General features: G+C 69.6%; 1 protein-coding gene and 1 long non-coding RNA gene across 3 annotated transcripts in view; both read left to right on the top strand.

The window, feature by feature from the left end:
• Nucleotides 1-150: 150 nt before the first annotated feature.
• Nucleotides 151-17,055, top strand: MEF2B (myocyte enhancer factor 2B). 2 transcript variants are annotated; one of them, XM_090027293.1, is made up of 9 exons: nucleotides 151-205; nucleotides 11,135-11,197; nucleotides 12,188-12,391; nucleotides 12,569-12,697; nucleotides 12,844-13,024; nucleotides 14,630-14,775; nucleotides 15,129-15,240; nucleotides 15,427-15,535; nucleotides 16,279-17,055. In XM_090027293.1, the coding sequence occupies exons 2-9, from the start codon at nucleotides 11,144-11,146 to the stop codon at nucleotides 16,589-16,591; spliced, it is 1,248 nt and encodes a 415-aa protein (XP_089883419.1). In that variant the 5' UTR covers nucleotides 151-205; nucleotides 11,135-11,143; the 3' UTR covers nucleotides 16,592-17,055. The 2 variants fall into 2 exon arrangements, with proteins under 2 accessions (XP_089883419.1, XP_089883420.1); XM_090027294.1 differs by lacking the exon at nucleotides 151-205 and adding an exon at nucleotides 10,432-10,562.
• A 3,296-nt stretch (nucleotides 17,056-20,351) lies between these two features.
• Nucleotides 20,352-27,268, top strand: part of LOC149853078 (uncharacterized) — a 50,637-nt gene continuing 43,720 nt past the window's right edge. Inside the window, exons 1-2 of the long non-coding RNA XR_016439159.1 lie at nucleotides 20,352-20,430; nucleotides 26,152-26,213. This is a non-coding gene — a long non-coding RNA (uncharacterized LOC149853078). The remainder of the gene's footprint in view (nucleotides 20,431-26,151; nucleotides 26,214-27,268) is intronic.

The raw sequence follows: 27,268 nt of genomic DNA, 5'->3' as shown, positions 1-27,268 counted from the left end.
TCTGCGCCAATGGGCGGGCTGGGGGCGGCGCCCCGCGCCCGCCGCCGCCGCCGCCGCCGCGCTGACTTTAAAGGGGCTTTTGCCGCGCGGGTCCCGGCGCCTCGCTCCGTCCCTGCAGCGCGGCGGCGGCGGCGGCGGCGGCGGCGGGGGGGGGGGCCGACACGTCTGCGCGGCGCGGCGCGGCGGAGCGGAGCGGAGCCGGCAGGTGGGTGCGGGCGCGGGCGCGACGGCTGCTTCCGCGCCGGGCGCCGCGGGGGCTGCTGGCAGCGGCTCCTGCGCTCGCCACTTCACGCCGGTGTTTCTGCCCGCGCGCCCCGCCCGGCCGGCCCGGCTCTCTGCGGGGCTGGGGAAGCTGGGGCACGGAGCGGCGCTGGGCTCGCGCCCCGCGGGAAGCCGTCTGCCGCGCCGCGCTGCGGGCTCGCGGGGTGCGGCGCCGAGGGCGCTCAGGGCGGGAGCTGAAAGGCCGCCCGCAGGGGCCCCTGGCACCGCGCTGCCGCCTCCCGCCGCGGCCCGCGAGCCCGGGCACAGCGGTGGGCTCTGCAGCCAGGCCGGGCGCTCGCTCCCCGGGGTCAGGGCGGCGGGTCCTCGGGCCCCGGTCCCGGCTGGGCGTCTGCTGCCCTCCCGCACATGCAGCCCCGGGCCGGGGGCACAGGAGGTTGTGCCGTGCCCCCCGGGCGGAGGTGCGTGCATCCGCGGGTGCGCTCGCAGCGCGCCGCCGCCGGCCCTCGGCAGGGCTCCCCGGCGCCTGCGTGAGGCGGCACGGCCGGGGCGGGCGCAGCCCCCTGCCCGGCACGAGCCGCTCTCCTGGCCGTGGCCCTGCCGCGTTCCCTCGCCTCCTCCCTGAGTTCCAGCACGTCCCTGCGCCCGGAGCTTTGCTCGCTCCATGCTGGGCCGCTTCGCAGGGCTGCTAACTTCAGAGGGGGCTTTCGCTGGGAAAGAGTTAATCTGCGCAGCGCCTGGAAGGGAGATCCTCCTGCTCCAGGGCTCCAGCCGTCTCTCACGGCCTGGGGAGGACAGCCCGCCCGTGCCCAGGCCCCCTCCCAAGGTGGTCGGTAGCAGCTTGGGTCCGGGGCAAGACCGGAGAGATCTGCCCCCAGGCCTGACCCTGCCGGGTGGTTCTGGCGTCCTGACCGGTGGATCCGAGCTGCGTGCGGCAAGGCTGGCACTGCCACGGGCTGCCCTGCAACGCGAGGTGGGGAAGATGAGTGGGTCGAGGGCGGTGTTTGAAATCCAGGCTCCCAGCCCCAGGCAGCTCTCAGCCCCGGCCCCAGGGAGATGGTCCAGCCAGGGGCCGTGACAGCTTGCCCTGCGACCCCTGGCATCGACCGTGTCGGTGCTGGGTCCTAGACCCATGCGGTCTCCCCTGAGTGAGCAGGGAGAGACCTCCACAGAGGTGCCCGCCGCCCTTCCCTGGGGGTCTCATCCTCAAGAGCTGAGCGCCGGCAGCATGGGCTGAGGGGGGGGTGCTCAGTCCTCCTCAGAATCGGGCCCTTTTTCAAGCACAGGCCGGGGGAGGAAAACGGGGAGAATATGCCGCCCGCACTGAAAGCGGGCGGGAGTCCTGTCCTGGTAGCAGCATCTCCCTGGGCCCCAGCTCCCTGCCCTCCCCCTGAAGAGGCCTGAGGCGGCCGGAGCCCCAGGCCGTCTGGCAGGGATGAGAGCCCAGGGCTCGGTCCCGGCTCGGGAAACCTGTGGGACCCTGCGCAGGGAGGTAGCGAGGCTGGATACAGAGGCGACGGGCCTGTTAGGAACGGGTACCTGCTGGGAGTGGGCAGCAGGGCAGGCAGGAGTCTGGCTCTGGCTCTGGCTCTGGCCTGGCTGGAAACGGCCCATGCCACGCGCTGGCGCGGGGGAGCAGAGCGGGTGGGGTGTGGCCGGCGGGTGAGGCGCCCCAAGCCTGGGCGCGGGTACGATCATGTGTGACCGCCGATCCGCTGGCGCCGCTTTGCAGGCCTGGCGCTGCACGCTATGGAGGGGGCACTCCGGTGCTGTCCCCGGCAAAGGGCACTAGCGGGAGAGCCACGTGCGCCACGCAGCCCTAGGTGGCTGGCCGTGCTCAGCCCAGCCGCCAGACAGCAGCGCCCTGCCTAGAGCCCGCAAGCAGCTCCCAGGCAAAGCCCAGCACGTCTCCGCCCGGGGGGAAGCCGCCTGTGCGGGTTTCATTATTTATGTCGCTATTGTGGGACCACCTGCAAGCCCCAGAGCCAGCTCCTGCTGTGCCAGGTGCTGTACAGATGTGGAACATGGTTGCGGTCCTGCCCCATTGGCTTGGCATCCCTGTGCGTGTGCGCATGTGTGTTTCCATGTGCTTCTAGTAAAGAAAAATAAAAATAAAAAACATCCTTCTCCTTCTCTGGGACGTCAGATCCCTGCCGTGCCCTGTTGCAGTCATTCCTGTAGCAGCAAATGCTCCACCCTGCCCAGAAGTTTCAGCATCACCGGATTTGCAAGGAGGTAGCTGTGATGAATCGAAATAACGTGGGACTTTCATTCTGTGTCACAGCCATGAGGAGCTGAGCTTGCAGGCATCGCTCTATGGACAGTTCAGCACCAGGCAGCATTTTTGTGGGTGCTGAGTTTGGCGTGAGCGGTGGCCTGGATCCCTAAGGTGGATCTGGATTTTGAGGGCTATGGCGAGTGTTGTATTTGGGCAAGGGGAGCAGGGATGCTTCCTTGGGCTGTGAGGGAGACTGGGTTTCCAGGCCTTTTTTGGATGGAACCGTGAATGCAAATCATGTGCACCCATTTCGCTGGTCTGCTCCCTGGGCGGGGGCGGGCACCAGCGTTTTGTGGCTGCTTGCACTCCCTTGGCCTTTTCCGACATCTTGCTTGCCACGTTGTACCGGGGGCTTCTTCCCTCGGCCCCGTGACCTGCAAAATGGGCCCCTCGTCCTTAAAAAGAAATGGCCTGAAAGGCTTAAAGCACAATGAGGCCGACGCAGCCCCTCGTAGGTGATCTCCCCTGAGCTCCTTCGGTGCAGCAGCCTCATGGTGGTAACCCAGCGCCTCTCCCCTGCAGAGATGCTGTGCAGCATCCCAGAGCACAGCAGCCCTCCCGGTATCTAGGAGATACCGTAATATCTGCAGAAATGAGTTGTACTCCAGGTACACCCGTCCCGGCTGGAGCACGTGGGGCTTTGAGAGAGGCAGGAGGTACCTGCTCCCACCCGGTGTGATGAGGACACCCGGGTGAATGCCCCCGACGCCATCGCACATCTGTGGTGTGCATGCACTCGTGCAGGAGGGTCCTTGCAGGCAGTCACCGAGACAGCCCCTGATCCCACTGGCTGGACTGAAGCTGCTCCTGCACCTGATGCACCTGGCGGGGAGCAGACCGTCGCAAGCGCTGCCCTCTGCAGACGACTCTCAGTCTTTTTCTGCTGCTGGAGTCTCCGCGGGGTGGGCCTCCACCCCTCTGCCTCCGTCCGCAGCTCGCTCTGGTCTGTACTGGTTTGTTGTTTAAACAAGCTATAAAAAGCAGGAAGCCCGCCAAAGCCCAGCAAACATGCTAGTCAACTTTGACTTGTCCCTGAGTCAGAACCGGGATGCTGTTTGCTTTACGAGGCCTAGGAAACAGAGTGCAATGGCCCTGGGGAGGGCGAGGAGCTGTGCCGGGTTATCGCAGCGCGGGGAGAGCGAGGAGCAGCCCGGCAGAGTCTGCGCGGTGCCGGAGCTGGGCGTGGGAGCCGGCTGCTGCTGGCTGCGGCGTGCAGCAGAGTCTGGCGCGGAGGCAGCCTAGGCTACGCGGCCTTGTGGCCTGGTCTTTCCCAGGGTGCCAGGGCTGGGCCAGATCCTGCTTTGTGCCCAGTGCTGCCAGCGCCCCAGAATGAAGTGGGGGAGTTTGGCAAAGCCCTGAGGGTCTGGGGCAGCTCTCGCTGAGCCGGGGCGACGGCTGCAGGGGGATGCCTTTGTTTCCACTAAGAAGGGTTTGAGCGATTATTTTTTTTTTCTTTCTTTTGTTTCTTGTCTATGTACGTCTCAACTGCTTTGGGGGTGTCACATAGGCCAAAGCCCCGACCGCCTGTTCAGACCCACGTGCGGGGGGATTTTGACGGAGCCCAACCTCATCCGTGAGGACAGCGACCCTTGATTTGCAAACGTTTCCATTTCTGCAAAAACATCATTTTTTTCCACCCCGCACCCGAAAAGCCCCGTTTGCATGGAAGCTCTGTCGGAGATGCTGAGCTGACCCGTGCCCTTTGCAGGTGGCACGGAAACGGCTCTTCCCGGCATGGCGTCGCCTGGCGCATTGGGTAGAGCCGGCGTCCCTGGGCAGGGGGCCGCGCGCCGCATCTCCTGCAGCCTCGGTCCTCAGGCAGCTCGTTTGCAAAAGCAGAGCAGCTCCAGGCGAGGTACCTGCAGGCCCGGCTGCGCTCTCGCACCTCGGCCTCGCGGCGCCAGGAGGGAAGCACTTCCGTGGACAGCCGCAGAGCTGAGCGCCGTGCGCGCGTCGAGCCCGCGGCCCCGCCAGCGCGAGGGGCCAGGGACTCCGCAGCCGCGGCCTGGCCGTCCCCGCCGCTCGCGCTGCGGCTCTCGCTGCCGGGCCCCGCCAGGCACTGGCGCCTCCGGTGCTGGGGTCAGGGCTCCCTGCCCTCCTCCGGGCGGTCGCCGAGATCTCATGTTGTGGTTTCCTGCCAGGAGGCTGCCCGTTCGAGCGGCTGTGCTCGCAGCAGATCAGAAGCCTCTGCGGTTTCTCCCTTTGGTTTTTCCTGCCTGGTTCTGATGAAGCCCCAAGATCAGCAGGGGAAAGCCTGCCACCCACGCGGGGCTCGTGATTCAAGAGAAATGGATGCAGGCACGAGGCCCCGGGGGAGAGGAACTGCCCGATTCATGGCTCGCACCATCGGTGTGTGATATCACCCGGTGCCCGCCCCTCCCCAGAGATGTTCAGCGCGTTGGTCCCATTTTACAGGCAGGGAAACTGAGGCCCAGGACAGGGAAAGGATTTTTCCTAGGGCTGCAGGGCAAAGCTGGGAAGAGTCTGCAGGTCTCCCAAGTCCCAGGCACGTGCCGAGTGTGGGGGGATCGCAGGCCCTTGGTCCTTGCGGCTGTCTGTTTCCCTCTCGCGGCCATGCTCCCCATTGGCCTGATCACTTGTCCTGGTGTGACTGGGGCAGCGTGGCCGTGATCCGAGCTCTCCTGGGCTCACAGCTCTGGGTGCCCCACTGGGGCAGTTTGGAGAGGCGAAGCGGCTTCCCCTGGAAAACATTGTCTTGCTTGGCCCCAAATCCATTGGTCCTGGCCTTGGCTTCCTGTAACCGAGGGCTGGGGGCAGTCTTAGGGCCTTGTTTTGCTCCTGAAGCGACTCGTGGCTTTGCTCGGCCTGGCCTGGGAAGCAGGGGAGGGCTGGGGGCTCTGCATGCAGCCTGGAAGAGGCCGAGCCGGGCATCTTGGGCTGCGTTGCTGGGATCCCTTCAGTGGTCTGCCTGTTGGCAGTGTGGGCACATGCCAGGTTCGCACGCTTGCCTTGGGGAAGACTTGGCTCCGTTCCTTGCTGTGTGGGACCTCAGGGCTTTGCTGGAGCACATGGAAAAACATTGGCATCCTCGGGGGGGGGGCTGGGCACATCTCAGAGCACTAATTAGGCCTTCAAATAGGAAGTTTGCACGCTCTGCCCTGATGCAAATGACCTATAAATGCGTACCGGCTCTTCGGAGCTAGGAGGAACCTCCCGGCTGCCGGAGGACCTGGTCCTGCCAGCTCCAGGGCACCTCTGTTGCGTTCCTGCCCGGTGCAGAAGGGTGTCGCGGCAAAGGGCGACAGGCGTTCACCCTGCCAGGTGCCCGTGTGGCCGCAGCCGCGGGACACGTGGTGGAGGGGGCACAGGGCATTCAAGGGGTGGTGGAGCCATAGGCCATGTGTCTGTCCTCTGTGGATCTCGAAAGGAGGGTCTGTCCTGTACTAGACCCTGGGTCCTATGCTGAGGAAGGGGCTGTGGCCCTAGAAGCCGGAGCAGGGGCCAAGGATGCAGGGAGCAGTGGTGCCAGAGTGACTCTGCACTCCCTGCCTCCTCCGTGAGTGTCCTGCCCTGGCCGTGGCCTGGTGCTGTGCCCGCCAGGCCATGGATGAGGGGATGGCAGTCAGGACGGGCCGTGAGGGCCTAGTGGGACTGAAGCCGGCCCCACCCTGCAGCAGCAGGAGCCTGTTGGCTTGTGGAGCTGAGCTGGGCATGGGAGACCAGGGCTTGGGCTGGGGGAGAAGGGGCTTGTCTGTGCCCTCGCTGGCAAGTGAAACTCAGGGCCATCTTGAACCCTCAGGCCAGCACGTGCGATGCCTGCTGAAGGCTTTGGAAGGATCTGAAGCCCCAGGCTGAAAAGTTTGTGTGGAGGATACTTGGCAGTAGTGGGGCCACGTAAAGGTTTTTGAACGCTTCGAAGGATTTGGAACTGATCTGGCTAATTTGACCTGATGCACACAAACTTTTCCAAAATATAACAACCCTCCCCACCCCCACCCCCTGCTAAAAAAAGAAAACAAAACGACTTGCTCTTAAGCACTGCTTTGCCCAGAGCTGGAGCACCGCACCGCTCGGCCCACCCCGCACGAGTCCCTGGCCCCTCTGCACCCAGCCTCCCTCTGCATGGCCTGTGGGGTCGCACTGGGAGATGTCCAAGGAGGCACCAGCCTCGTGGCGGTGGCTGCTGTCATGGTCCCAGGTCGTTATCCTCAGAGATGAGGCCTCGAGAGCACCCGAAGGCAGGGAAAAGGGAAGTGGGAAGGCGGCTAGGAGGAGAAGCATTAGCACAACAGGAGGCTGGACCCATGTCCAGGGTCTGCGCTGGATGGATCTGCCCGATCTATTGTCTCTGAGCCACACGTGGGAAACACCGAGGTGTGCCCAGCCCTGGCACTGCCGGGAGGGTGGGGTTCGTGCCCTGCCTGGCGTGGGCACGGGGCAGGGGGGTGCGCCTGTGTGAGATGAGGCTGGCAGGGGTGCCACGCTGGTCCGTGCCGCGTTGCTGTCCATCTCGCACGAGGGCCGTGCTCTGGGGGTGGTGGCAGCTGATGAAAGCCAAGAGGCACGTGCACAGCTGGTGAGACCAGGTCCCCTCTGCCCTCCTGGGCGCTGGCCGGGCCTGGGTCAGCTGCGGGGGCAGGCTGGCGGCTCCAAGCACAAGACCTGTGCTGGACAGAGCTTGGCCCAAGTGCTGGCAGCCAGGAAACCTCAGGCCTCCCTCCGCTGTGACAGGGGGACGGGGTCTCTAAGGCACAAGGGGCTGGGAGAGCTCCTCGGCCTCTGTCGGCACCTGCAGCTCCAAGGGCCGAAGCCGGCGTGGTGCGACTCCAGCCTCGGGTGTCCCCGTGTGCGGCCAGCTGACGCTGCAAGCTCGGGCTCGGCTCCGGGAGGTGCAGCCCGGCTGCTCCTGCTGCTGTAATGAGCTGCTTGGGGAGGCGGCTGATGAAACCGGTCCACGTGTTGCATGAGCCCTCTCTGCCTGCGTGATTAACCGTATACCCTGTAGAGGCCGGGGGGAGGGAGAGGGCCGTGGCCAGGGCTCTGGGGCAGGAGCTGCACCTGCCTCTCCCCTGGATGAGCTGCAGCCCCAGAGCAGGGCTTTGCTGGGCTGCTCTTGGCTTTTGCTGCCCCTGTCTGCAGATGCCTCGGCCAGACCTGGTCCCCGGGGGCCCTGTTGCCGTCAGCCCATGTGCAGCAAGGCCCGGGCGGGCTGGGGCTGGGGCGGTGAGGCCCCTACTCCGTGCCTGTCCAAACGCGGGGGCTGCTGCAACTTCCCTTTTTCTTTCTTTAAACCCAGCGCTGCCTCCCCCGCCTGCTATTCTCAGCCTCCCGCCAGTGACCACAGCATCTCGGGCTGCGTCACAGCTGCCCCTAGAGCTGCCTGCGGCTGTGGGCACCGGGCTGGCACCGGTGGGAAAGGGGGTGAATCAGGTCGGCCTGCCCTGGGCTTCCTGGCTGGCTGGGGCAGGGACAGGGCCGCTGACCGCTGCCCCGTTCTGCTCCCCCCCTCCCGCAGCCGGGGATGCTTCTTCCACTGAGCCGCCCGGGACCTGCCCCATATTTGCGTCGTTCTGATTGAATAGTAATGCGGTGCTGCTCCCCCGGCCCCTGCCCTCCCGAAGGGCCCTGATGCACTTGGAAAGCGAGAGGCTGGGAGCAGCGGGGAAATGCGGCCATCTCTGGGGAGCGGCAGAGGGAAGGGGAGGGAAATTTCCTGCCCCAGAACAAAGAGGCCGTGGGGCTTGGCCGGCTCGTGGAGAGTCCTGGGCTCAGGGCCGGTGGGGTCCGCCGGAGCCCCTGCATGTCCTTGGACCCTGGGTTTGGGGTGGCCACGTAGCTCAAGGCTGGGGCCTTATCCTTCCACACCAGCCGGGCTCAGAGCTAATGCGAGCCCCAGCCCAGCTCCCCATCACAGAGGCTGTGGGCCGTGCAGGGGGTGGGGGGTGCTGGAAGAGACACAAGTGCAGCAAATAACCTCTTGGCAACTGTGCACCCCTGCAAAACCCCGCAGGGGCCGTTGCGGCGGGGTGCTGGGGCTGGGTGACGCAGGGCAGCCTCTGGGCTGCTGTGACCCTGCCTGGGGCATCGCAGACTGCGTCCGTCCCCTTGCCCCTGGCTGCACCCACGCGTGCAGACCCCTCCTCCCCATGAGCCACGCGCCCTGGCTTTACGGCCCAGCATGGGGGAAGGTAGGTCTGGGATGGAGATGGAAAGGGCTGGGATGGAAAGGGTTAAGCAAGGGGAGAAGGGAACCCCCTGGGGTGACTCGTTAACTGCTGTTGTTCTGGATCCAGCTAATTGCCCAGGCCTCAGGTGCCCTGACAGCGGCGGGGGCCATTCGCTGTCTCTGTGGGTGCCCCCCCACGCCCACCCAGCCAGCGGCCTCTGAGCCCGCGGGACGCCCAGCTGCACGGAGGCCAGCGCGGTGCCTCGGGCCCGCCGCCCGTTTCGGGCAGCACTGGGCACAGCTGGGGCTCGCGTGCTCTGCCCAGGAGCTCGGCATCCACGCAGGGGCTCTGTCTGGCCAAGGAAGGGGCTTGGGCTGCTGCCCAGGCCCTGCCTCCGCCTGCCCCAGGATGAATGTGCACGAGGCCGAGGCCCCGTCCTTGCAGGGATGTGCTGCGCCAGTGGGGTTGCCCTGGGGCAAAGCCTGGCACCGAGCTGAGCCCAGCCCTGCCGCGACCAAGGCTGCAGCCTGCCTAGCTCTGCTTGGGGCTGGGCGCACACCCTGCCCCCGGATCCTTGACGCTCCCAAACAGGGAAGACCTGCCCTCTGAGCCAGCCCTGAATGCCCATCACCCAGCTCCCGGCCACCCGCCCATCTCCGTTGACTGCCTTGCACGCCCGCTTTGCACTAGTGCCCCTGCCAGCCAGGGAGAGGCAGACCGGGCCCTCGGCCAGCAGGCACGGCGCGTTGGGAAAACCTCGGGGAGGGCTCCCCAGGGACCGACGGCTTCTTTCCGGCAAGTCCCTTCCCATCAGAGCGCAGGGCACGCCTGTCCCCTGGGCACACCTTCGCGTCGTGCGTGGGCCGATAACAGGCCGGGGCCGGGGGCCGTGGGAACCCAAGCAGACTTTCCTTCCATCACTTAAAATTAGTTTGGATCGACTAAATTTAGCTGCCAAGGGAGATGGCGAAGGCTGCAGAGAGAGGAGCGGGACGAGAAAGGGCACCGTGCGGGCACAGGGCAGCCTCGGCGTGGGGAGGGGCAGGGCCGGCTCTCGCAGGGCGTCTGGGAGCGGAAGCCGGGGCCGCGGCAGGTCCCCGGGGACCGCAGGCCAGAGAGTGTCCTGAGAGCGCTCCCGGCCGTGCCAGCTTCCCAGATCCACGGCCCGGCTGAGGGGGCTTGGGCCGGACTCCGAACGAGGAGGGAGGCTTGGCCAGGCCCAGAGAGAGGAGTCCGGCCCCTGGGCCCCTCGGTGTCCGCCTGCACCCCACGTGGCAGGGGGGCTGAGCCCAGGAGGCCGTGCTGGGCCCCGACGAGACCCTGCTCAAAGCTGCTGTGAGAAGCCTTGCTTGGGCTGGGTCCCATGAGAAAGCCCTGACCCGAGAGGTTGAGACTGGCCATCCCTGACCGCCATCGGTCGAGCTTCGGCAAGGAGAGGCTGCTGGCGCAGTCGTGTCCCCACCAGCACTGACCCCCATGGGGCTGCGACTGGGGTCCGGTCCCCGCCAGGGTCAGGCTCGCGTGTGGATGCACCATCTCTGTCCCAGCGAGAGCAGGAATGGGCGAGGGAAGACCGAGTCCCGGGAGTGGGGGGCTGGGCTGGGCTGGGCTGGGTGGCAGGGGAAAGAGAGCCCCTCCCACGGGCTCAGGGCAGCAAGGAAATTCGGGGTCTCTCCTGCCTGTGCCGCTGTCACGCACATACAGACGGCAAGAGAGACGTGGGTGGTTTTCATTTCACTCCCTTCTCAGGCAGCCACTTCCTGACCCAGCCGTGTCTGAGGTCAGTGCGAGTCTGCGCGAGGGGAAAAAAAAAGTAGCTTAAAAAAGGATTGAAAAAGGGAGAGAGAGAGAGAAAAAAATATAAAGCCTGAAACCACCCAGCCTCCCTGGGCCTTGCAGAGGGAAGCCCGGCCGGCTCTGCTCGGCACGCCGGCTCGGTGAGGGACCCTGCGGCGGGCCGGCGATTGGGCAGGGGAGGCCTGCTGTCCTCTTGGCATGAGAGGAGAGGTCTGCGGTCCCATCCGCGGCCCCGGGAATGCAGGTGCCCAAACCTGCTGGGTGCTGGCGGGGGGAGCCCTGGAGGTCGGAGCCGCGGGGGACCGGGAGACGGGGCGAGGTCGGCAAAAGGAACCAGGTCTCTTGTGTTCTCCGCAAGCCTTTCCCGGGTGAGCGCCCGCCCTGGCCAGGCCAGGCCTTGCTGGGAGCCTGTGGCCATGGTGCCAGGCTTGGTTTCTGTTTTTTTGCTGAGAAACTGAAACATTGCACTGAAAATGAAACTGCCCCCGGAAATGGCCGTTCTGGGCCAGCTGCCATGACGCAGGAGGTGCAGGCCGGCCCTGCGGGCGACGGAGAGGAGGCCGCGGAGCCGCCCCCGAGGCTCCGTGCTAAACCCGCGAGCTGTGTCGCAGGCGGTCGGGCCAGACTCTGATCCGAGGCCTCCTCAAGGCCGTCCCCTCCCTCGCGCCTCGCCCTGCCGACGGCTCAAGGGCTGCGTCTCCCTTTCTTCCAGGCTTGAGCAATGGGGCGGAAGAAGATACAGATCAGCCGCATCTTGGACCAGCGCAACCGGCAGGTGAGCGAGAGCCGCGGCCCCCGGGAGCTGGTCCGGGGGCAGCGTGCCGTGCATCGGTACCAGGGCATTTGGGATGCTGCAGGGGAAGGCGCGGGGTGGCCAGCCCCCAACAGGCATCCTCCCAACCCGCACAAAGGCCTGCTGTGCCGCAAGGCAAGGCTGGCAGCTCCTGCCCCCTGCCCTGCACCCAGAGCTGCCTCCATCCCCCCTGCCCTGGGGCAGGACCAGGACGACAGGGGCTCTGGTAGCCGCGGTTCTTGCCCCGTGGGGTCCTGGCCTGCCCTGATGAGCATGTGGCGTGTGCATGGCCGACAGTGCTGTGTTTCCTCCTCTCCAAGGTGCCTGGCAGGGACCAGCCAGCCATGCAGTGGCCATGCAGAGCCTGGCAGCTCGCAGCAGCGGGCACCGTGCCACCTGCTGCGAGCGCAGAGCGTGCCTGGGGAGCTTTCTTATCTACCTAATGCGCCTGGGGGCAGAGGATATTTATACCGGTGCTGAGGAGCCGCAGGCTGCGGGAGGCGCTAATTTAGTCCTCGCGGTGAAGTGGCGTGAGGACAGGCCCCTGCACCCAGGCTTTACAGGCCAGGTCTCATGCCGGGGGGGCATCTGTCCTGGGTGCAGGCCGGGAGGAGCCCAGGAGTCTCTGACCGGAGGAAGCCAAGCCCTGGCACCTGGCTGTCGTTGTGGGGGCAGGGCACCAGGGTTGGGCCCTCAAGCGGGGAGCAGGGTGTCCAGGAGGTGGCAGCTCCCGGGTGAGTGCCAGGGGGGTGCCAGAGAGGGCACAGCCGCAGGCTCCTTGCCCCCCTTGCCCCAGGCGAGTGCCCCCGTGAGCATCAGTCACCACCAGGCCCTCTCCCGACAGCTGCCCCGGCACCACTGGGCAGGCCAGACGCATGTGGGGCATCCCAGCCCCAGCCTGGGGGCAAAGCTGGTGGGCCTGGGTGTCCAGGCAGTTGGAGCACCTGCCCAGCGTGCTGTGCCCTGCCCCAGGTGACCTTCACCAAGCGGAAATTCGGGCTGATGAAGAAGGCCTATGAGCTGAGCGTGCTGTGCGACTGCGAGATCGCCCTCATCATCTTCAACAGCACCAACCGCCTCTTCCAGTACGCCAGCACCGACATGGACAAGGTGCTGCTCAAGTACACCGAGTACAGCGAGCCCCACGAGAGCCGCACCAACTCCGACATCCTCGAGGTACCCGCGCAGGCCAGCGGGCGCCTCTGGCACCAGGCCGAGCCCTGCGGGACACGAGTTTGCAGGGGCTCGGGCTGGAAGCGGGGTGCCCGCCTGAGCCCGGTGCGGGTGGAGCCGGGCAGGGGCTGGGTGCCTGCCGCGTGGGTCCCAGTGGCTCATCGCCGCCTTCCCCGCCAGACGCTGAAGCGGAAGGGGCTGGGCCTGGAGAGCCAGGACCTGGAGCTGGACGACGGGCTGGACTCCGTGGAGAAGCTTCGCAAGCTGGACGAGGGCGTGGACCTGACCATGGCGCGGCCGCGGCTCTACGTGAGTAGCCGGCTCCCCCCGGCCGGCCTTGTCCCCCGGGGCCAGAGCCGCAGAGAGTTCGGGCCGCTGGAGAGGTCGTGCCCACGGGGCGTGGGCATGGCACGGGCGCCCCCGAGTCCGGCCGTGACCCCGCTGTCCCCCCGCAGCTGCCGTCCTCCCTGCCCGGCCACGAAGCGGCCTACGCCGGCACGCCGCCCTCCGGCAGCGAGGGGGGCCTCAGCAGCACCGGCAGGTCGCCGCAGCACCAGAGCCGCCCGCCCGCCTTCAAGCCGGCCGTCCCGAAGCACAGCCCGCCCTCGGTGCGGTCCCCAGGGCCTCTCCCGCCAGGTGCGTGATGAGTCGGGCCGGGCCGGGTGCAGCCACGCCACGCAGCCCTGGCCCCTCTCCTCCGTGCCTCGGTTTCCCCGTCCAACCAGGAGCAAAACCCCCACCAGCGTCCCCCCGGTGCCCCAAGGCAGGGGCTGTGGGAGCACTGGAGGGGGGCTTCCCAGCCCTTGGCACTTCCTCAGCACCCCAGCAGGCAGGGCAGGGACCGCGGGGGGAGCAGGCCGCCCCCCCCCCGGCACTGCTGTGATTTGGTGCTGGGGTGGGGGGCAGTGGCTGCGGGCGTGCAACGCACTTGCTGCTGCCGTGTCTGGGCATGCACGGGGGGGGGGGGGCAGCAGGTGTCTCCTCCTGGCTCCCCACAGCTGCTTCCGGCGCCGTGCTGAGTCACGGCTTCTGCGGCTGTGCGCACGGGCACGCGCGCCCATCGGTGCGTGCTCCCCACGCGTGTGCAGGCTGGCGCGGGGCGTGCTGCAGCGCCCTGCAGGGAGGGGGAGGGGGAGGCGGGGGTCCCGCCGCGCCGGGCCTGCGGCCGGGGAGCAGCGGGAGGCGGTGGAAATCTCGGCCCTGCCGGGTGCAGCCTGGCTTGAAAGCACCCGCCAGCTGGAAAAAGTGACTGGGGCTGACCAGTGGAAACTCCCCGGGGGCGCGGGCGGGAGGTGCTGAGGGGCCGGGGGGGCATGCGGCTTCGCTGCGGCCGCACGGCGCCGGAGCCGGCGGCGGGGGGCAGCGCCCACGCCGTGTGTGCAGGCCCGGCGCCCCCGCACCGGAAGGCCCCGGGGAATCAGTGCCGGGGGAGAGCTCGGCTCCCCGTCTGCGCGGGTCTCCCGCTGCCCCGGCCCGGCCGCGCTCTCTGCAGCGAAGCGGATGCGCGTCCTTGGGCCCCCGGGCCCTTCAGACGGAGCCCCGGCAGCCAGGAGAGGCCTGGGGGCTGGGCAGGGGCCGCGAGCCCCCCTCACCCCCCCATCAGCCGCCTTTCTCCCCCCCGGTGCCTCACTTCCCCTCCTCCAAGCAGCGAACGAGGGGGGCTGTCAGCTCGCAGCGCCTGCCGGGCTCGCGCCGGCCCCCCCGCCGGCCCCCGCCAGCTGCGCGCGGGGCGGTCTCCCGTGCACCGCGCCGCGGGGGCCAGGCCGGGCTGGGGGCGTGGGGAAGGGGCACCCTGCTCCCTGCCTTGCCCGGGCGCGCGTGGGGCTGGCCCAGCCACGCCACGGGGGCTGTTAGCAAACGGCTTCCGCTGGCCCCGGCCGCAGCCCAGGTGCGAGGCTGCGCTGCTCGGACGAGCCCCGGGGCCGCCTCGCAGAGGAAGTGGGTTTGCAGGCGCCGGAGCGGGGGAGATTTCCGCCGCGCGCCCTTGCGCGCTGCACGGGGCCGCTCGCTGCTCCCCGCCGGCAGCTCCGGCCCCTCCCGCCCCCCCCGGAGGGCCGGGGTCGCCCCCAACTCCAGGCAAAGGAGCCCCAGATGTGGGCTTCGCCAGGGTCCCCTGCACCCACTGCGGCATTTAAGCCCCCCACCTCCTGCCCTGCGCCCCAGACCAGGGCAGCCACGGCACTGGGGCCCCTTCCCCAGCCCAGCCTGCACTGAGCCTTGCCTGTTCCCTTCTCCGCTCAGGCATCAGCTACCCGCTCTTCTCCCACGGAAACCTGAACCGTGCCCTGGCCACCAGGACCTCTCCCCCGCTCTATCTCGGGGCGGAGGGCCGCAGGGCGGACGTCCACACCAGCTTGTCCAGTGCCAGGAGCAACCTGACGGCAGCGGTGAGTGCTGGGCACGGCCTGGCCGGGGGCCCTGGAGAGCTGGCATGTGGCAGCTGGCACCTCCTGGTGCCATGGCTCATCCATGGAGACATGGGGCTGGGGTGGCCTCGGGGGCCGGGGGAGACCTTGTGCCACACGTGTTCATCGGTGCGGGCATGTGTCCTATGCACACTCGTCCCGGAGTGCCCGTGTGCGACCCTCTGCCAGCACGCATGCCTGCACGCGCGCAGCCCCGTGTCGCTGCCCAGTTGCGTGTGCATGGGTACATTGGGGGCCGGGGAGGGAAAGGAGTGGGGCGGAGGAGCCGCAGTCCTGGGGCAGCCGACTGGAGCAGGCTTGGGTTTTCTTGGCAGCGCTCGCTCTACCCCGGGCTGCAGAGCATGAGCCCCGTGCTCCCCGCGGGCAACACCAGCATGGCAGGCCAAGGGCTCGGGTCCTTCCCCTTCCTCACCTCGGGCCAGTCAGGTAAGCTCCGTCCCGTGTTGGGTGTCACGGTCAAATCAGCCCCCCCGACCCGCCGGGGGAGGCACAGGGGCCACTCCCAGAGCCGGGCTGCCTCCCCACCTCACCTCGCAGGGGCTTTGCCTGCTCCGTGGTGCGGGGGCCCGGTGCCCGCCTCCCCTGAGCAGCCTGTCGCTCTCTCGTTGGCAGAGTACGGCTCCGGGGAGGCCTCCGTGCACCCCGGCTTCCTCCAGCCCAACGCCATCGCCTCCTGGCAGCACCACCGGGACATGGCAGCCCCCGCCCACCCGCCGCTGGGGTAAGATCCGCGCCGGCGCTGTCTGCTGCTGGAGCCCCCCGGCTCTGCCCCGCGCCCGCGCCCCTTCCGCACGGGGTGGGCCGGGGCCCTGCCAGCCGGAGCCCCGCGCCCCGCGGGCCCCTGAGCCTGCGCTGCGCCCCCTCCAGCGGCGCGGGCACGGGCTGCTGCCGGGACCGGGCCGGACCCAGCCCCTGCCGCCTGCTTGGAAGGGACCAGCCCCCGCCTGCCCCCCCGGAGCCGCCAGGGCGGAGCGACGCCTCCTCCGCAGAGGTCCCGGCTCCACCTGGTGGCGGGAGCTGCCCCGGGACGGGGCGGCCGCGGCGAAGAGCGGCCCCGGCCCGGGCCTCGGTCACGGCGCTGTGCCGCGCGGTGCTCGGACGCGAAGCGCAGGGCTCCCCTCGGCCTCGGCCTCGACGCGTGGGAAGGGAGCGCCTCCCAAGCCAGCCCGTGCCAGCAGCGCAGCGCAGCGCAGCGCAGGCCCAGGGCCCGGGGTGGCCGGCGCGGGAGCGGGGGGAAGCCCAGGGCGGTGCCCCGGCTTCCCGCAAGACCGGCTCCTGGGACCGAGCCCGGTGCCTTGTCCCGGGCTGCGGGCTGCGGGCTGCTTGCCGAGCCTGTTTAGAAGTGGACGTGTCCAGGGCAACGCCTCCCCCCTCCTCCGTCACCCCGGGAGCCTGAGTCTCAGCCCTGCGCCGAGGGCCTTGGCAGCCCCCGCATGGCTCACGCCGCCTTCTTTCCATCCCCAGGACCCCTGGCAGGATCCTCCCCACCGACGAGGCGGCCCCAGTCCCCAGCTCTTCTCCCCAGCAGCAGCCCATCAACATCAAGTCCGAACGGGTCTCCCCGGGGGTGAGCTGCAGCTCGGCCACCCCGCAGCCCCCCGCCAGCGGCCTGGGCCCCCTCGGCGATGCCCCCCGGGGGCCTGGGGACCTCCACCCGCGGGAGGAGTATGGCAAGGGGTACCCCTACTCTCTCGTCCTGCCCCGGCCCCTGGCGGAGGAGCAGCGCGGCGGCATCCCCATGCGGCGCCTGCAAGTGACGGACATGTGGCAGAGATAGTGGTGGCCGGGGGGGCTGCCCCAGGTGGGCAGCAGGGCACACGCGGGCACCGCTCGGGGCCAAGTCCTCGCACCCTGCCCTGTGCATGCCCGCGGGCCCCTCTCCCTCTCCCTCTCCCTGAACCACCCCCGGCCCCCTTGCCCCTGTTCCCGGCCTCCGCGGCGTGGAGACCAGGGCCGTTCCCTGGAGCGGGGCTGGGCTCCCTGCCCGGGAGGGGCGCCCGTCCGGCTTCTTACCCTCTCCGCTCCCCACGCCAGCCAAGCCCGCAGAGACGTCTTCCCCCGCCTGCCTCCGTGCCAGGGGCGGCAGCTGCATGCCCGGGCATCGCCGTGGTCAGGATGCTGGTGTGCCGCAACCAGGAGCAGGCCCAGCCCCAGGCCAGGCCGGTGCGGGGTTCACAGTGTTCAGGTGCTGCCTGGGATCCTTTTCTATTTATTATGCTCCATCCATGGGTTCGACCAATAAAATCCTGGTGCATCCAGCCCCCTCCCCCGTGCCCCTTCTTTTGCAGCATGGGTTGCTGCCCCCAGAGCCCATCCCTGGCAGAGCTGCACTGGGTCCCAGAGGCTGAGCCATGCTAGGGTGGGAGGGATGTGAGCAGTGGCTCTTCTCCGAGCCCAGGGGCTGGCAGAGGCTTTCCGCAGCAGGCGGCCAACCTACTCCTGCTGCCGCTGGTGGACAGGTCACTGCTGCCATCCTGGCCCTCTGGGGAGCTCTCGTGTGCCACGGGGTAGGAGCAGGGCACGGGCAGTTCCCAGGCAGCACCCTCCCCCTTCAGTAAGGGCACATGGCGGATGTGCCGTCCTAGAGAGCACCTTGGCTTGGGTCCCAGAGCAGGGGGCAGTCAGGGTGCTCCAGGGGCAAGGAAGGGAGGAGAAAGATGCTTGGCGCCACGATGGAGGGCAGGTGTGTATGTGTGTTGCCACCCTCTCGCCACCCACCCCGATCGGCTGCAGCGTGGGCAGGCCCGGCTCTGCCTGCTTCTCGACCGGGGCCGAGGGGGAGGTGAGCTGGGGTCCCTGCTGAGCCTTGCAGCTGCCGCTTGTGGGTGCTCCTGTCCGCGGTGCAGCCCCATCTGGTAGGGGAGCAGCGGGTACTGCCTAGGGCATCGAGCAACGAGCTGGGAGCAACATCCCCAGGGTGAGGGTGGTCCAGGCCTCGTGTCCCCTGTTCCCAGCCTGCGGCAGGCTCAGGCAGTGGAGAGCCAGGGCTGCCTCTCCACAGGGCCCGGGGGTGGCTGAAGGCCTAGTGAGGGGCCTGGCAGAGGGCTGGGGAGTCCCTGGTCCTTGGCACCCTGCCTACAGGGCCAGGCAGCTGGGCCAGCGCGGGCCCCGGGAGCAGCACGGTGAGTTTGCCCACTAAAGCAAGGGCAGGGATGGGAGGGAAGCCGGGGGCCTGGGCGCCCAGCCCTTCCTGTGCTGGCTGCTTGCACCCCGCTCCCCCCTTGGAGCTGGGCCTGGAGCCCAGGCGTGCCGCCCCCCAGCCTCCTCCTGCCCTGGCTGCTCTGAGCCTCTTCACAAGGTGTCTGCGGGCTATTGCAAAGGGCTGCAGCCTCAGGCGCTGGGGCAATGGGGCTGAGCAGTCAGCCCCCCAGAAGTCTCCCCGGGCGGGCTGGCTGGGCAGGGGGGGCCTGGTCCGCCCACCGCTGGTCAGGCGGCGGCAGAGCCCCTGCGCGGTCAGCAGTGAGCACAGGCGGGGCGGGGGGGGGGGGTGCATAGCACAGCCCCGGCCGCAGTCTGGGATTAATGAAAATGAGCCTGTTCCCATTGTCCGGCTGGGTGTCTGGAGCTGAACGGGACGTCTGGAGCCGTGACCTCGCCAGCTCAATGGGGGCTTGTTTGGGGGGGGGGGGCTTCAGTACCACACGATGCCCCCTAGATGTCGCCCTCTGCCGCGGCTTAACCCCAAATTCCCCAGTTCCCTGGTACCCCCCCCCACACACACGTGTACGTGCACACACGGGCTTGGGGGTCTTTCTGGGGTATGTCAGGGTGCGGCTTCTCCGTGGGGGATGTGGACCCGTGCGGGGGGCCCGGGGGGAGGATGCCATGCCCTTGCCTTGCCTTGCCTGCCCCACAGCCCTGAGCCCTTGCCCCACTTCTCCCAACGTTTCAGCCCAGCTTCCTTTGGCCTCCGCCCCTCGTTTCTTTCTCAACCCGAAGTCACGGCTGGAAAACCCGCAGGCGTGTAAACGTGTCCCCCCCCGCACACCTGGGACCGTTGCCGTTGCTCCGGTGAAGCGAGGTGTTTGGGCTCCGGAGGCGTGTCCACACTCGGGCTGAGCTGAGCCTGCTCCCGCACCTCTGCGGGCCCCCGAGGCACCATCGAGCTCCCCGGCTCGCGCCCCGGGGCGGATGGGGAGTGGGGCTGTCGCACGCGCCTGTCGTCGCCTGGCTGGGGTCTGGCGGGGCCCAGGGGGAGCAGGGTCTGCCCGTCCTCTCCTCCAGCTGCTGGGCAATGTTTTGTGGGGCTGGAGCTGGGCAGCGAGTCTTTCCCGCTGCGGGGGCGTGACACCGGCGGGAGCATGGTGCTGGGCGGGTCGGGCCTCCAGGGAAGCTCCCCCGTCTGTTCCCGGCAGCTGTGAGCGGGGCAGAGAGGCTGCCCCAGGTAGGGAAGGGAGCTGGGAGTGTGGGGCGGAGGCGGGATGAGAACCAGCCGCAAAGGATGCCCGGGGACGAGGCTGGGGCGGGCGAGGATACGGTGCCCAGTAGATGGGGGTGTCCCATGCCAGGACCTTGCCAGCCCGGCCTAGGCCTAGGGCCTGCTTCCCCAGGGGAGTGCCTGATGGGGAGGGGCACGGGTGCCCGAGGCTGCGGCTTCAGACGTCTCCGGGGCAGCCGGGAGGTGGGGTGTGCCTTGGCCACGCCAATGAGCAGCCGTGGGGCCCGGCCCAGGGAGAGCAGGGGCGGGAGCTCAGGGGCTCAGACCCCACGTACCCGGAGACGAGGCTGCGCCTGAAGGGCCTGTGCAGGTTAGGCGGGGCGGGCAGGAGGCTGGGGAGGTCCCAGCTCGGGGCCCTGCTCTGTCTGGGGCCTAAGCAAGCTGGGCAGCTGCGAGGCCATCTCTCTGCCTGGCCCCGTCGGGACCTGCCGCGCTGCAGGCTGTGCCAGCGGCGGAGGCTGGACGGAGGCCTGTGGCGGGCTCCAGGTCCTCGGCGCGGCTTCCCCGGCTGTCAGTGACCCCCGATGTCCTGCTGAAGAGCAGGGCCAAGGGAGCCCTCGGCGCGAGGGGGGTGGACTGGCTGGAGGTGAAGCCCGCAGGGGTGCAAGAGCACCCGGGCTCTTCGCAGGTGGCGGAGGCGGTTGGAGCCCCAGCCCGGCGGAGAAGAGCAGCCGGGCCCGATGGAGCAGGAGCCCCGGGGCTGCGGCGGCGCCCGCGAGAGCTGCTCCCCGCAGCGGCAGGTGTAGGAGGGCGAGCAGGCAGGCTGAGGTGCCCAGGGAACGCGTGGGGGCTGGGGAAAGGAGGAGGGGGAATTGTGCGACGCTGATTGAATAGCAATGACTGCATGATTTATGGTTTGCATTATTGCATGGCTCATTTGAATATATGCTAATAAGGCTTTTCTCCTCGTTTTGTTTGTGAGATTTAAATTTGCTATGGCAACCTGCTGGCATGGAATGAATGCCAGGAAATGTCAGAAAGAGGTGAACGTGGACGGGGGGCGCCTGGGGGGAGGGCGCCGGGGTGGGGGGTGGTCCAGATAAAATGGGTGGAATAGGAATGGTGGGTTTCAGAGACAGGGTGCTGAGTGGGGGGCTGCCGCAGGGCCACAGCCCCTCCTGGGCTTCTCTTCCTGCATGAATATTCAGCTCCGGGAGACGGATCCTGGTTGCAAAAAGGTGCGTAATCCGAGGGGGAGGGGAGCAGCCGCACCGCGCAGCAAGGATGCGTCAGCTGCGGGGGCCTGGCAGGCGCCGCTTCCAGGGGCGGCCTTGGCTCCTGGCCCCCTCGTGCGTGGCGGGTTTGCCCCGGCGCTGGGAGGCGGGAGCCAGCCGCGGGCTCGGCAGGCAGCAGGGCCACCATCCCGCACCCTTAGGAGGGCTTCATCACGGCTCTCGTGGGAGCTGGAGGTGAGCTCCAATGTGCCCTTAGCAAGGGGGTGCCGGAGGCCCGCGGGCCCGATCCTGTGCCAAGGGTGTTGCGCGGGGGCATGGCGTGAGAGGAGAAGGGACCCGGCTGAGGGCCCCTGGCACAGCGTCACCCCCACCCCATCCCTTGCGGTCACCTCGAGGCCCTAGGACACGCTTCCTCTGAAGGAGCGCGCAGGGAGAAAGGGTGCGCGCTTCCCGCAGCGGCGAGCGTGCGGGGGCGCCCAGCGAGGCGGACGCACTGGCTCCCCCGCACCCGGCTCCTGCGGGGCAAGGCTCGAGGGGCGAGTGCTAGGCTCAGCAGAGCCTTTGCTGCCCAGGGCACAACGGTGGCCACGAAGCCTTGGAGACCGGTGGGCTCGGCACCGCGCTGGTGGGAAGCTGCGCGAGGCCTCTCTGCCCCTCCTCGCGCGGGGCACACGCACGCAGCAGGTCTGTGCCCCCCCGCGCTGCGGCTAGGCAGCCGGATGTGTGCACCCAGGCTTGTGCTGCCAGGGCCAGGAGCTTCTCCCAGCTGGAGTGCGGTGGGGACAAGGGTTTTCCACGCAGGCCCAGCTTGGGCGGTGCTCAGCTCCAGGCACCGGTGCGGGACCTGCCGGGGCCCTGGGCACCCCTCCCCAAACACGTCTGGGGGGGCCAGCGCGGCGAGGGGCTGTGGGGTCACGCGGGGCCCGGGTGGCTCGGCCCTGCGCGTGCCTGGCGGCAAGAAGCCAAACGGCCAAACCAGCCGGGGGGGCGGGGGGGCTGGCAGCCCTGCCGGCTCCTCCTGCAACGGGACAGCGGGCGGGAGGCCCCTGGCCCCCAGCAGCAGCGGCGTGGGTGCCGCTGCTGCGGTCCCGGTCCCGCCGCTGCCTGCAGCTCGCCCCGGGGGCTCCGCGGGCCCCGCACGACGGACCCGCCCCCCCCCGGCGGCCTCGTGCCCGGGCGCGCTGGGCAGAGCCGCCCTGGCCGCGCCGCAGGAGGGGCCCGGGCCCGCGCCCGCGGGGGGCAGGTGCTCGGTGCGGGCGGGCAGCCCGGGCGCGGTGGCAGGGGCACAGCCCCTTGTCCCCCGTGGGGAGCAACTAGCCCGGGCCGCTGCCCTGCCCGGCTGCCGGGGGAGGCCGGCTCCAGCTCCGCGGGGTAGCGGGCCGGGATGTGCTCGGCGCCCCCTTCCCGCGTGGGACGGGCCACGGCGCTTCTCCCGGGCTCTGCACCCAGGCGCCTGCCCGCACGGCCCCGCGTGGGCGCCGCCAGCCGGGCCAGGCCCCCGAGCCTCCCGGGCCGGGACCGCTGGGGCGGGCGCGAGCGGCTCTTGCGGGGCCCCGGGGGCGGCGGGGCCCGGGCGGCCGGGGCAGCCGCTCGCCGCCCCGGAGCAGGACGCGGGCGCTCCCCGCCGGCTCCGAGAGGACCCCGCTCTCCGGGGGCTCCGGCCCGGGCCCCTGGCCTGCGGCTCTGGGCCACGCTCGTTGCCGAGCCCCCGCGGCCCGCCCGGGGCCCCGAGCCGCCCGCTGCGGGGTGGGGGCCAGGAGCTGGGCGAAGCCACGGCCCACGGGCGCGGCCGTGGGGTGCGGATCCTCGGGGAGGCTCTGCCCCGGGGCTGGCGCGCTAGGCCCACGTCGCGCGGGGCCCCGGGACGGCGCAGTCCGTGCCGGGCGAACGGCCCCGGGGATCCCCGCCACCCGAGAGGGTCCGGGCGGGGCCGCGCGTGGGGCCGGCGGGGCTCGGCGCTGCGAGGGCCCGGGGGAGCTGCAACCCGGCGGGGGCGCCGGCCGCACGGGGCGGGGAAGGAGCCGCCCGGCGCGCTGCGGTGGTTGGAGCCGGGCAGGGGCAGGGGCGGGTGGGCGGGAATTGCCCCGCGCGCCGGAGCGGACGTGCGGGCTGGGGGCAGCGGCGGGGTCACGGCGCGTGGGAATGCGTGTGCATGTGTGCACGTGTCTGCATCCATCGTGCTTCTGCAAACACACCCGCGATTTATATTATATTATATTATATTATATTATATTATATTATATTATATTATATTATATTATACATAGTGCATATGCATTATATTCCTACGTATACACTATGTACACACCCAAACATACACACTACTTGTGTGTGTGTATGAATATAAAATATATGAATGTACACAGATAAGGCGTGTGTATATTATAATAAATATATACCTCATGTATCCGTATTGTGTGTGTGAATAAAACGTGGATCTCTGGACATATATATGTAGTGTGTGTATAAATATAGACGTGTACATGTATGTGTTATAGATGTGTGTGTTTGTGTGCAGACTCTACACACACACACACATATACATACACATATACACACGTCTATATTTATATGCACATTACATTCATACGCATCTAGAGATCCACGTGTTATTCAGACACACACACAATGGATACATTATACACACACACGCGCATTATATGATCTATATAAGCCCGTAAATGGTAGATTGATACAGCTATATAACGTGTGTGTGTGTGAATATATATATGTATGTGTGTATACATTGCACTCACACATACAGGTTATGTAACGGTTTATGTAATACCCTACATGATAGATAGATAGACGGACAAATAGATAGATAGCTATAGTTATATTACATGTATGTGTGTAAATATATATATATGTGTGTGTGTGTGTATTACACAGACACACATATCTATATTCACGTTATACAATCTATATAATTCCGTATATGATAGACAGCTGGAGAGCGCCAGATAGATACAGGTGTACGTGTGTGTAAATACGCAGCCCCCGTGCACGTAGGTGTGCACAGACACTTGCGGTGGTGCAAGGCAGGGTGTGTGTAGCACAATCACTAGACTCACACCAGGCGCCGGCCATGCTCTCCGGGGTGTCAGGACGCGCCAGCCCGCGGCAGCACGGCCGGGTGCGAGCACGACTCACGAGAGAAACCCGGAGGACACACGTGCACACGTCTTCGCACACACGCTGTAGTGGCCGGCCCCTTCCGCCCGCGGTACACCCAGGGCAGGCACACACGCCCTGTGTCGGCGGCGCCCTCCTGTTTCCACCTGTCCGCTCCACCCCCGCGTGGACACCCCGCGCGCGCGGCCCCGCAGCAACGCCCAGGCCCGGCCAGAGGGCAGGAGCGCCCCGGCGGCGGTGAAGCCCCCCGGCTCGAGGGGCGCCCACGGGGCAGCTCCTCCCGCTGCGCGGCCCCGCCCCCGCTGGCGCTCCCACGCGCGGCGCCCCCGCGCTCGGGCACACGCGTGCGTGGCCGGGGCCGCACCGGCGCTGCCCGAGCCCGCGGCGCGCGTGGGGCGGCCGCTGTGTGCGGAGCTCGCTGCTGGCGAGCCGCGCAGCGGGAGGAGGGAGCGGGCGGCGGCGGGCAGCCCCGCGGTTCAAACCAGAACAAAATCTCCATTTTCCCCCTCGAGTTTCCCCGGGCCGGAGCAGCCCCGCGCCCCCGCCCGCCCCGCCCCCCGCCGGGCCATTAGACCGGGGCGGCGCGGACCTATCCTGCTCCCCAACGTCAGGACGTCATGCTTTACGTAGTAAAATATGGAGAAAGCAAAAAAAAAAAAAAAAAAGAAAGCAATTTTCCCTCCCGGCTCCAGCTCCATTTCCAAAATGGCCAAAATGGATGTAAGCGCCCGGCGCTGCCCAGGTGCCCGCGGCGGCCGGGCGGGCGGGGCGGGGGCGGGGGCGCGGGCGCGGGCGCGGGCCGGGGGCGGCAGCAGACGTCTCTGTTTAACCCCGCGTAAAGGCAACGTGATCAGCAGCGCCCTGCTCTCGCCGCCCGCTCCCGGGCAGAGGCAGCTCCCGCACCTGCCGCCGCCCGCCCGCTGCCCCGGCCCCCGCGCGGGCGCAGCCCCGGGGTGCGGGGCGGGGCGGGGGCGCCGGGCTCGCCTCGCCTCGGCCGCCGCGACCCGGCGTGAGCCTCGCAGGGGCGGGGACGCGGACGCGGACACGCGCGGAGCCCAGCGCCAGCCCAGCTCGCACGTGGAAGCAGCGGGCGGCGGCCGGCACGGAGAGACCCCGGCCCTCCCGCAACTTGGGTCCCAAGTTCCGGCAAGTGCGGCCGGGCCCCCGCGCCCGCCCCGCGCCGGCGTTGCCCTCCCTGCCCCCGCGCCCGGCTCGCAACAATGGAGCTCGGCGACGCCCGCCCGGGCCGGCACGCAACGGGGCGGCGGGGAGCGACCCCCGCCGGGGCCGCCCGGGCCGCGGGGCATGAAGGGGCTGAAGACGGCGCCGCCGGGGAGGGAGCCCCCGCCTGCCCCCGGCGCTGCCCGGCGCTTGCTCGGCACCGGCGGGAAGCAACAAGTCGGCGGCGGTCCCGCGCCGGTGCGCGCGAGCGGCGGGTGCGGCGGAACAGGTGCGTGCGCGCGCGGGCCGTGCCGCGGGCCGGGCCCCGCTCCGCGCCGCGCCGCGCCGCCGGCCGGCCGGCCGGGCACGGCGGCGGGGCGGGCGCTGCGGGCGAGCCCCTGCCCGCGCAGACGGCATTGTCATGCTAATGGCCTGCCCGCCGCTCTTGAACTTGATGTTGACGCCGGGGCTCCGGGGCTGCGGGGCCTCCCGGCCGCCGGCTGGCGGGAAGTGCTCGCGGGGCCGCAGCGGGAGGTGCGTGACCCCGCGCGTGTGGCGCCCGGGGCGGCGGGCGCACGACGCGGGGCTCCGGGCGGCAGCGGGGAGCACGGCGGTGGCGGCTCTCGGGGGTCGCGCGGGGTCGCCTCCCGCCCCGCGTTGCCCGCACCCGGCGCCCGAGAAACTTTCCCCCGGGCCGCGCGGGATCCTGCCCCGAGGCCCCGCGGCGGGCGGCTCCGGGGGGCTGCAAATGCTTGCGGGGCCGGCAGCTCGCTGCCGCTCGCCCGTTGTGCCCGCGCCTTGTTTCCAGGCCCCGGGGCAGCACAGGCCGCTCTCCCGACATCTGCCCCGCGCAGCTCGGAGGGGGCGGCACGGAGGCCCCCCCGGACACGCACCTTGACACCGAATAATGCTCTTCCGCCCCAAACCGGCCGCCCCGGCAGCGCCCGGCCACCGCGCCTTTCCCCGCAGCGGAGCCGCGGCGCCGGCGGCCCGGGAGCGGGGAGCTGCGGGCCGGTGCGCGGGGTCTGGGCGGAGCGTGGGCCCGCCACAATGGGGGCGGTCCGCGGGCACCGGCCGTGGGGGCCCCTCGGCCCGCCTCCGCCTCCGCGCGTCTCCCCGAGCCCGGCGCCCGTTGGCGGGGAAGTGCGGGCCCCGGCCGGCCCGCAGGCCCAGGCCGCTCCCGCAGCGCTCGGGCTTTTTCCACGCTGCTCGGGGCAGGGCTGCTCTCGCCGGGGACAGGCGCCGGCTCCCGGCTCCCGGCTCCCGGCTCCGTGGCGGGCGGGGAAGGCGTCCAGGCGGTGCCAGCCGGGCCGGGGCCGGCGAGCGGCAGCCAGCCGCCCGGGCAGTGCCACTCCCGCCGCCGCGGGAGCCCGCAGCCGCCGGCCCGGCTTCAGGGGTGTCATGCCCTCTCTCTCTCGCCCGTTGCAGGCCCAGGCCCGGCCCGACCGGGGGAAGGAGCCGCTCGCGGCGCTGGCAGCTCGGGCGAGAAGGTAATTTCCAAGCGCGGTGTCTCCCCGGGGGTCGGTGCTGCCCGCGGAGGGGGAGCGGAGCGGTGTGGGCACCTCGCGGGGGACTGCGAGTGTGGAGATTCGCGTGTCTGGTTGCACCCACGTGCAAAGCCGGCGGCCACGGAGCCCGCGGTCCCGGGGCAGGCGGGCACGGGCTGTCTGCGCGCGATGTGGCGGGAGAAGGGGTCTCCGCCGGGGCTCGGAGCCGGGTCCGCGCGCGTGACCTGGCGGCGTGGGCCCGCGGACGCGCCCCGCACGCGTGCCCGCGCCGCCCCGCGCGGGGGGCTCGCTGCCCGGCGGCCCCGGGCCCGGGCCCGGCTGCGGCTACGCCACCCCAACATGGCTGCCGTGGCCGTGGCCGTGGCCGAGCGCTCGGAGCCACGCAAGGCGGACTCGGGCCCGCGGGACGGAGCTGGGGCTGGGGCTGGGGCAGCGCCGCGGCGGGTGCCCGGGGTGCGGACACAGACAACCCCGGGGTCGGCTTCCTCTCCTGCCTCTCGCCCCCGGCGCCGGCGGCGCGCAGCGGGGCGAAGGGGCCCGCCAGCCCCCGGGACGCGGGGCCGCAGCCCAGACGCCCCGTGGGCGGCTCGCCCGCGCCTGCCGTCCGGGCGCCAGGCCCCGGGGCCGGCCCGGCTGCTGCAGGCCCGGCGGGCCTAGCCCGACGGCGCCCGCTCGGCCGGCAGCGTGACCCGGGGAGCCGGCGCCCCTGCCCCGCTGCGCGGGCGGCTCCGCGGCCCCGGGACGAGCGGCCCCTCCGGCGGGAGACCACCGCGCTCGCCCTGCCCCCAGCCCCGGCCCGGCGCGGGGTGGAAGCCGGGTGACACGGGACCGCACCCGGCCGGCCCGCACCGAGACCGGGAAGTGCGCTGGAAGGGGCACAAGAAACGAATGCAGGACAAATCCGGGCGTGGGAGCTGCGGGGGGTTGCGGGAGGCCTCCCGGCCCCCGCCCTCCCGGCAGTGGTGGGCTCGGGTCGCGTCCCCTTGGCACGCACGGATGTTGCGCGCGGGGCCCGCAGCGGCGGGGTGCACGCCCGG

The sequence above is a fragment of the Crocodylus siamensis genome, chromosome 14 (genome assembly GCF_052110815.1).
Source record: "Crocodylus siamensis isolate JL-2025a chromosome 14, ASM5211081v1, whole genome shotgun sequence".
Taxonomy (NCBI): Eukaryota; Metazoa; Chordata; order Crocodylia; family Crocodylidae; genus Crocodylus; species Crocodylus siamensis.
The sequence above is the reverse complement of the archived record's forward strand: the minus strand, read 5'-3'. Positions and strand labels throughout refer to the sequence as shown.